Source organism: Coregonus lavaretus (assembly GCF_964263955.1).
Source record: "Coregonus lavaretus genome assembly, chromosome: 11".
In the NCBI taxonomy this organism is placed as follows: Eukaryota; Metazoa; Chordata; class Actinopteri; order Salmoniformes; family Salmonidae; genus Coregonus; species Coregonus lavaretus.
This window is the reverse complement of record NC_139998.1, coordinates 344,782-353,852: the sequence shown is the minus strand read 5'-3', so window position 1 is coordinate 353,852 and position 9,071 is coordinate 344,782. Positions and strand designations below refer to the sequence as shown.

General features: G+C 42.0%; 1 protein-coding gene across 1 annotated transcript; it reads left to right on the top strand.

Annotated features, from left to right (window-relative positions):
• Positions 1 to 207: 207 nt before the first annotated feature.
• LOC311136996 (histone H3.2-like) lies at positions 208 to 618 on the top strand (the record flags this gene model as incomplete). Its single annotated transcript, XM_084171325.1, has 1 exon — positions 208 to 618. The coding sequence occupies one exon, from the start codon at positions 208 to 210 to the stop codon at positions 616 to 618; it is 411 nt and encodes a 136-aa protein (XP_084027451.1).
• Positions 619 to 9,071: the final 8,453 nt, after the last annotated feature.

Here is a 9,071-nt window from a genome sequence, read left to right as displayed (position 1 = left end):
GCGCAGTGTACTGTTTTGGGTGCGCGGTCAAAAAAAATAGAGAAGCAAAGCATCCCTTCCGATAGCCGCCAGAGGAGGCCTCCGTAACGGGCCAATCGGGGTGGTGGGGAGATGGTTTCCAATCAGCAGATGCCACTGCCGGCTTTATACATTTCACATGGGCATTTCGAGGCTATACTCCGACTGTCTAAGAAGGAAGCTAGCGCCATGGCCAGAACCAAGCAAACCGCTCGCAAATCCACCGGTGGCAAAGCCCCCAGGAAGCAGCTCGCCACTAAGGCTGCTCGCAAGCGTGCCCCGGCCACCGGCGGTGTGAAGAAGCCTCACCGTTACAGGCCCGGCACCGTGGCTCTGAGAGAGATCCGTCGTTACCAGAAGTCCACTGAGCTACTCATCCGCAAGCTGCCCTTCCAGCACCTGGTGAGAGAAATCGCCCAGGACTTCAAGACCGACCTGCGCTTCCAGAGCTCCGCCGTGATGGCCCTACAGGAGGCTAGCGAGGCTTACCTGGTCGGCCTGTTCGAGGACACCAACCTGTGCGCCATCCACGCCAAGCGGGTGACCATCATGCCCAAGGACATCCAGCTGGCCCGCCGTATTCGCAGAGAGCGCGCATAAATGAGGATGACCTTAACTCAAAAATCCCCCAAAGGCTCTTTTAAGAGCCACCTCCATATTTCCATCAAAAAGGCACAATTGTTCCATGTATACACGCACCTCTACATTAGCCACCATGTATGTTGTTCACTAACACGTCTAAAAGCTACGTATTGCACCTTTTAGTTGCCTGAAGTCTAGCTTCAATGTTTGTGTGTGTGTGTGTGTATATACACAACCATCTGGCATCATCCACTTCCTTTGAACTATAGTAGCACAGTAAAATGCTTTACAAAGGAGGGGGAAAAGAAACGAGTGATAATATAGGCCGAATAGTAACAAGAATTGTGTTCAGATGAATAATTGACACTATTAGTTGTGTGTAATAATAGCCTTGCATGCAGTCCAGAAAAAACATTGCATGCCAACTTACTTTGAAAGTCCCATGTCCCAGTGCTGCTGAGAGACTCATGCAGAGGCCAAAACTTTACAGTGGAGCACGGAGGCCATGTTGTGGTTAAATGTGGGTACTGCACATCATGGTGATTCCCTTTCAGTATTTGCTCTTTAGGCCAGCGTTTCCCAAACGCGGTCCTGGGGTCCACAAGGGGTGCGCGTTTTGCCCTAGCACTCCACAGCTGATTCTAATACTCCAGCTTGATGATGATGAGTTGATTATTTGAAGCAGCTGTGTAGTGCTAGGGCAAAAATTCCCAAAACGTGCCCCGAGTTTGGGAAACCCTGCTTTAGGCTAATACTAGCCTATTAGGATGACTTGGTTCGATCGCTTTAATGGCAACTGCTGAACTCTGGCTTTCACTAATTACTTGTCCCAGGTCACCATTATGAATCCAATAGCAAAACAAATGTTTCAAAATTGCTCAATAGTGAAAAAAGGGCAGGAAACGATGGGTTCTCAGCAATATTTCACCAACAACCAATCACTATTCAAGCATAGACATTAGGATCATCAACAAATATTCCTAAGTCATACTACAAAAGGGTTGTAACGAAATGGATTTGTCTGTTCACTGCAAGTTCAACGTCAAAGAAAAAGTGCATCACCACAACAAACGTGTCTTTAGATACACTGTAAAAAATGACTTTGTGGAATGTACTCAAGATATTACAGTCAACAAAAGCACACGTCATATTATTGAGTAGATCTTTTTGCTTGTTTTTATGAGTAGATAAGCTTGAGTAAGTTGTTTAGATGTGGTCCAATACATAGAGTAAAGATGATAGAGGTAAAAAATGATTATATTACGTTGAATCAACTCAAATATACATTGTGTTATTTTACCTGAATGATTCATCCTATTATGTATTTAGACCAAGTCAGAAAAATGTTCACATTTTTACTTTGGATTCACTCAATCAGATCCCTTAAGAGAAAAGGTATCCGGACACCGGGAATCCATTTATTTAAACATCAACGGTTTGCAAAACATCTGTTATTATGAGATGAGAAATTACGGATTTGCAATCAACACTGCAGGTAAATCCTGATTGCTGCAGGTAGGCAAAACCGTAGAAATAGGAACTACAACACTAACTAGTATAGGATCTCTGTGGGCAGAACCATTACTTACGAGAGATACAATGGAGCTTCAACCCCATAGACGTCACGGGGAACAAAATATTCTCATAGTAACCATGGATACCTACGGAAATGGAGGCTCAAATAGCTTGTGTTTGCACTGTGGGATATTTTTCAAACTACAATGACAAAACATTGAACAACCCCAATAATCTAAACACTTTTACTCGTTTGTTCCTATAACATTTCTCTGTTCACGAGCACTGCTGATGGATGCCACCTACAGTGGGGAAAAAAAGTATTTAGTCAGCCACCAATTGTGCAAGTTCTCCCACTTAAAAAGATGAGAGAGGCCTGTAATTTTCATTATAGGTACATGTCAACTATGACAGACAAATTGAGAAAAAAATATCCAGACAATCACATTGTAGGATTTTTTATGAATTTATTTGCAAATTATGGTGGAAAATAAGTATTTGGTCACCTACAAACAAGCAAGATTTCTGGCTCTCACAGACCTGTAACTTCTTCTTTAAGAGGCTCCCCTGTCCTCCACTCGTTACCTGTATTAATGGCACCTGTTTGAACTTGTTATCAGTATAAAAGACACCTGTCCACAACCTCAAACAGTCACACTCCAAACTACACTATGGCCAAGACCAAAGAGCTGTCAAAGGACACCAGAAACAAAATTGTAGACCTGCACCAGGCTGGGAAGACTGAATCTGCAATAGGTAAGCAGCTTGGTTTGAAGAAATAAACTGTGGGAGCAATTATTAGGAAATGGAAGACATACAAGACCACTGATAATCTCCCTCGATCTGGGGCTCCACGCAAGATCTCACCCGTGGGGTCAAAATGATCACAAGAACGGTGAGCAAAAATCCCAGAACCACACGAGGGGACTTAGTGAATGACCTGCAGAGAGGTGGGACCAAAGTAACAAAGCCTACCATCAGCAACACACTACGCCGCCAGGGACTCAAATCCTGCAGTAACAGACGTGTCCCCCTGCTTAAGCCAGTACATGTCCAGGCCCGTCTGAAGTTTGCTAGAGTGCATTTGGATGATCCAGAAGAGGATTGGGAGAATGTCATATTGTCAGATGAAACCAATATAGAAGTTTTTGGTAAAAACTCAACTCGTCGTGTTTGTAGGACAAAGAATGCTGAGTTGCATCCAAAGAACACCATACCTACTGTGAAGCATGGGGGTGGAAACATCATGCTTTGGGGCTGTTTTTCTGCAAAGGGACCAGGACGACTGATCCGTGTAAAGGAAAGAATGAATGGGGCCATGTATCGTGAGATTTTGAGTGAAAACCTCCTTCCATCAGCAAGGGCATTGAAGATGAAACGTGGCTGGGTCTTTCAGCATGACAATGATCCCAAACACACCGCCCGGGCAACAAAGGAGTGGCTTCGTAAGAAGCATTTCAAGGTCCTGGAGCCAGGACCTTGATCCTGGAGCCAGTCTCCAGATCTCTACCCCATAGAAAATCTTTGGAGGGAGTTGAAAGTCCGTGTTGCCCAGCGATAGCCCCAAAACATCACTGCTCTGGAGGAGATCTGCATGGAGGAATGGGCCAAAATACCAGCAACAGTGTGTGAAAACCTTGTGAAGACTTACAGAAAATGTTTGACCTGTGTCATTGCCAACAAAGGGTATATAACAAAGTATTGAGAAACTTTTGTTATTGACCAAATACTTATTTTCCACCATAATTTGCAAATAAATTTATAAAAAATCCTACAATGTGATTTTCTGGAAAAGAAAATCTCATTTTGTCTGTCATAGTTGACGTGTACCTATGATGAAAATTACAGGCCTCTCTCATCTTTTTAAGTGGGAGAACTTGCACAATTTGTGGCTGACTAAATACTTTTTTTCCCCACTGTATATTACTTTGGTCATTTTTCCTTTAACCCATTAATGTTGTAGGTGCGCCTTTTTTCAACAGTTCCCAATAGAAATCTGTACCGCACCTGTTGCTATTTCAACCTCTAAATGGCCGCCTATGAAAAGCCAAGTGACATTTACTCCTGATGTACCGACTGTACCGACTGACCTGTTGCAACCTCTACAACCACTGTGCTTATTATTTGACCCTGCTGGTCTTCTATGAACGTTTGAACATCTTGGAGAGAAATGTGCCCTTAATGGCCACGTACTGTTGTAATCTCCACCCGGCACAGGCAGAAGGGCACTGGCCACCCCTCAGAGCCTGGTTGTTCTCTAGGTTTGTGCCTTTCTAGGGAGTTTTTCCTAGCCACCGCGTTTCTACATCTGCATCGCTTGCCCTTTGGGGTTTTAGGCTGGGTTTCTGCATAGCACTTTGTGACATCTGTTAATGTAAAAAGGGCTTTATAGATCCACTTCATTGATTGATTGATTGATGGTAGAATTGTCAAAATACCAGTGGTAAAAGGTGTGTACCTTGATGAAACCTCAAAATGGTACGTACAACGGATTCAAAAATGGACATTTCAAACCGCAACTGTAAAATGTAAATGTAGAATAACAACAAAACAATCCAGAAAAACGCATGTCAAAAATGTTATAAATTCATTTGCATTTTAATGAGGGAAATAAGTATCTTGTCCCTGACATCCTTGGAGAGGTCTTTGGTCTTGGCCACGGCGGAGAGTATGGAATCTGATTTATTGATTGCTTCTGTGGACCGGTGTCTTTTATACATTTTTTTTTTATACAGGTAACACGCTGAGATTAGGAGCATTCCCTTTATGAGTGTGCTCCTAATCTCAGCTCGTTACCTGTATAAAAGACACCTGGGAGCCAGACATCTTTCTGATTGAGAGGGGCATCTTACTTATTTCCCTCATTAAAATGCTAATCAATTCATAACATTTTGGACATGCGTTTTTTTCTGGAAGTTTTTGCTGTTATTCTGTCTTTCACTGTTCAAATAAACCTACCATTCAAATGATAGACTGATCATTTCTTTGTCAGTGGGCAAACGTACAGAATCAGCAGGGGATCAAATACTGTTTTCCCCTCACTGTATGTCATGCCAAGAAGAATGGCAGAAGCCTTTGCAAAACTCAGACCGGTGATCACTTAAGGATGACGCCTACCTCCTCTGGACCATCACTCGCCACGGCACCCTCCTTGTTGATCGCATAGATTTGCTTTACATGTTACGCAAGGTCTTGCAGGAAATGACCCCCCTCAGCTTCCTGTAAAATAAATAACACACAAATACAGACATTCTGTCAATGTGGGGAACACATTTTATTCCACCTGGATTACGACATACCCTTATTTGTTATCAGATTGCAGTGAACATTCTCTCCCTCTCTCTCTCTCTCACACACACACACACACACACACACACACACACACACACACACACACACACGTGATCGAATATTCATGGATGAAAATGCTTTATTGCCCCCACACGGTAGTCTTTAATGAGGCCACCTCCAGTAAAGCTGAACAATAATTCCTCACTGAACTCACATCATGACCCTGATATAGAATAAAATCACTGATCTCATTGGATTCAATCTGTGCATGTGAAATATATGAAATCACCGACCCAAGTATCCTATTTTAGCAAAAGGTGTACAATAGCACAGTGGGGCCCGTGGCTTAAATTGCAGCACCGAACATCAGCCAGCTAAATACAAAACAGTGCATTTTTCCTGAGGATACTTTACCATCCAGCATGACCCGCAATCTGTCTGAAAGTACTCCTCCCTTGGAATGGAATAAGGACAGCAACTTAGGGGTGTCCTGCATAAACCTTGCCTCAAGATGCTTTGCGGTGAGCCTGTGGAATTGTTCATTGATCTGAAAGACAAATACTGAAATATCATCAAGCAAGGCTCATAACAAAGAGGTTTGTCATAGTGAAGACATCATTTGGCATTTCCTTTTTTTGCCTGCCGACTCACCTGAGAGGCTTCTAAACAGAGCAGGCCATCTGTCTTTCATGTCTTCAACACTGGGACACTGGTTGATCACTTCCTGTCTTTTGGCGTGCAAATGTCTAGCTAGCTAGCTAGCTAGTCTAGGCTACGTTAGCTAGTAACACATGACCAAACGAGAGCTCGCTAACAATCGGTCACATACGACCCAACAAATGCGCAGACAAAACATGTAATCAAAAAACTGTCATTAAAATAATGTGCATTTGTCCAGCATAGATTTGACTTGCAAAAGCGGCTGATTTTTGCGCATCATTTCCTGTATTTATGTTAAATTATTTGGAATACATTCACCACACTAAATCATGTTCACACGCACAAACAAATAATTTACTTCAAGATTTAAAGTTTAAGAGAGTGAGTACTCAATTGGACGACATTTCATTGTTACATACCTAGTCTCGTCTCAGCTCAATTTATTATCAGACTTCTTGAGGTAGTGACCGTTTTTGTCTTTAGAGGGGAAAAAGTATTTGATCCCCTGCTGATTTTGTACGTTTGCCCACAGACAAAGACATGATCAGTCTATAATTGTAATGGTAGGTTTATTTGAACAGTGAGAGACAGAATAACATTTTACATTTTAAAATGTAAATGTAGAATAACAACAAAACAATCCAGAAAAACGCATGTCAAAAATGTTATAAATTCATTTGCATTTTAATGAGGGAAATAAGTATCTTGTCCCTGACATCCTTGGAGAGGTCTTTGGTCTTGGCCACGGCGGAGAGTATGGAATCTGATTGATTGATTGCTTCTGTGGACCGGTGTCTTTTATTAAAAAAAAAATTATACAGGTAACACGCTGAGATTAGGAGCATTCCCTTTATGAGTGTGCTCCTAATCTCAGCTCGTTACCTGTATAAAAGACACCTGGGAGCCAGACATCTTTCTGATTGAGAGGGGGTCAAATACTTATTTCCCTCATTAAAATGCTAATCAATTCATAACATTTTGGACATGCGTTTTTTTCTGGAAGTTTTTGCTGTTATTCTGTCTTTCACTGTTCAAATAAACCTACCATTCAAATTATAGACTGATCATTTCTTTGTCAGTGGGCAAACGTACAGAATCACCAGGGGATCAAATACTGTTTTCCCCTCACTGTATGTCATGCCAAGAAGAATGGCAGAAGCCTTTGCAAAGCTCAGACCGGTGATCACTTAAGGATGACGCCTACCTCCTCTGGACCATCACTCGCCACGGCACCCTCCTTGTTGATCGCATAGATTTGCTTTACATGTTACGCAAGGTCTTGCAGGAAATGACCCCCCTCAGCTTCCTGTAAAATAAATAACACACAAATACAGACATTCTGTCAATGTGGGGAACACATTTTATTCCACCTGGATTACGACATGCCCTTATTTGTTATCAGATTGCAGTGAACATTCTCTCCCTGTCTCTCTCTCTCACACACACACAGACACGTGATCGAATATTCATGGATGAAGATGCTTTATTGCCCCCACACGGTAGTCTTTAATGAGGCCACCTCCAGTAAAGCTGAACAATAATTCCTCACTGAACTCACATCATGACCCTGATATAGAATAAAATCACTGATCTCATTGGATTCAATCTGTGCATGTGAAATATATGAAATCACCGACCCAAGTATCCTATTTTAGCAAAAGGTGTACAATAGCACAGTGGGGCCCGTGGCTTAAATTGCAGCACCGAACATCAGCCAGCTAAATACAAAACAGTGCATTTTTCCTGAGGATACTTTACCATCCAGCATGACCCGCAATCTGTCTGAAAGTACTCCTCCCTTGGAATGGAATAAGGACAGCAGCTTAGGGGTGTCCTGCATAAACCTTGCCTCAAGATGCTTTGCGGTGAGCCTGTGGAATTGTTCATTGATCTGAAAGACAAATACTGAAATATCATCAAGCAAGGCTCATAACAAAGAGGTTTGTCATAGTGAAGACATCATTTGGCATTTCCTTTTTTTGCCTGCCGACTCACCTGAGAGGCTTCTAAACAGAGCAGGCTATCTGTCTTTCATGTCTTCAACACTGGGACACTGGTTGATCACTTCCTGTCTTTTGGCGTGCAAATGTCTAGCTAGCTAGCTAGTCTAGGCTACGTTAGCTAGTAACACATGACCAAACGACCCAACAAATGCGCAGACAAAACATGTAATCAAAAAACTGTCATTAAAATAATGTGCATTTGTCCAGCATAGATTTGACTTGCAAAAGCGGCTGATTTTTGCGCATCATTTCCTGTATTTATGTTAAATTATTTGGAATACATTCACCACACTAAATCATGTTCACACGCACAAACAAATAATTTACTTCAAGATTTAAAGTTTAAGAGAGTGAGTACTCAATTGGACGACATTTCATTGTTACATACCTAGTCTCGTCTCAGCTCAATTTATTATCAGACTTCTTGAGGTAGTGACCGTTTTTGTCTCTTCTTCTGTCACTAACTTCGGGGTGCAGCGCATATGGTTCAGTGGCGCTCATCAGCTCCATCTACCGTCGGGGAGTTTGAAAAAGGAACGAACGAGTCTCTGATCTTGTCAACATCAGCATTTTGCTCTACTTACCGTGAAGTAAAATCATAATAGTCATCATCATAATAGTAGTACATTACAGTATATATTTGAGTAAAATAGTACAATTTAAAGGGAGTATGTTAGGGTCAATTACTGACAAATGAGAACACACTAATCCTCAGGGGTCATTTTGGGGCAAAACGCACCACTTTGTGAAGGTTTTGTTTTGATTGAAGAGCAAGAAAAGTATTAATTGGTTCCACTTCTTTCCCTTCTAAATGCGTTTGCCTAAGGAAAGCCAGTATGCACATATCTAAATGTTATAAAATATTGTTTGTTTTTTGCCACTCAGAACACAGACATTTACCTTAAGGGGAGTTACCCTCATTTTAGACTTCCCAACCATACATTTTCATGACAGTGTTCCTAATCTGCAGTAGGCAAAGCAGTTGAAAATCGGTAGGTTAAC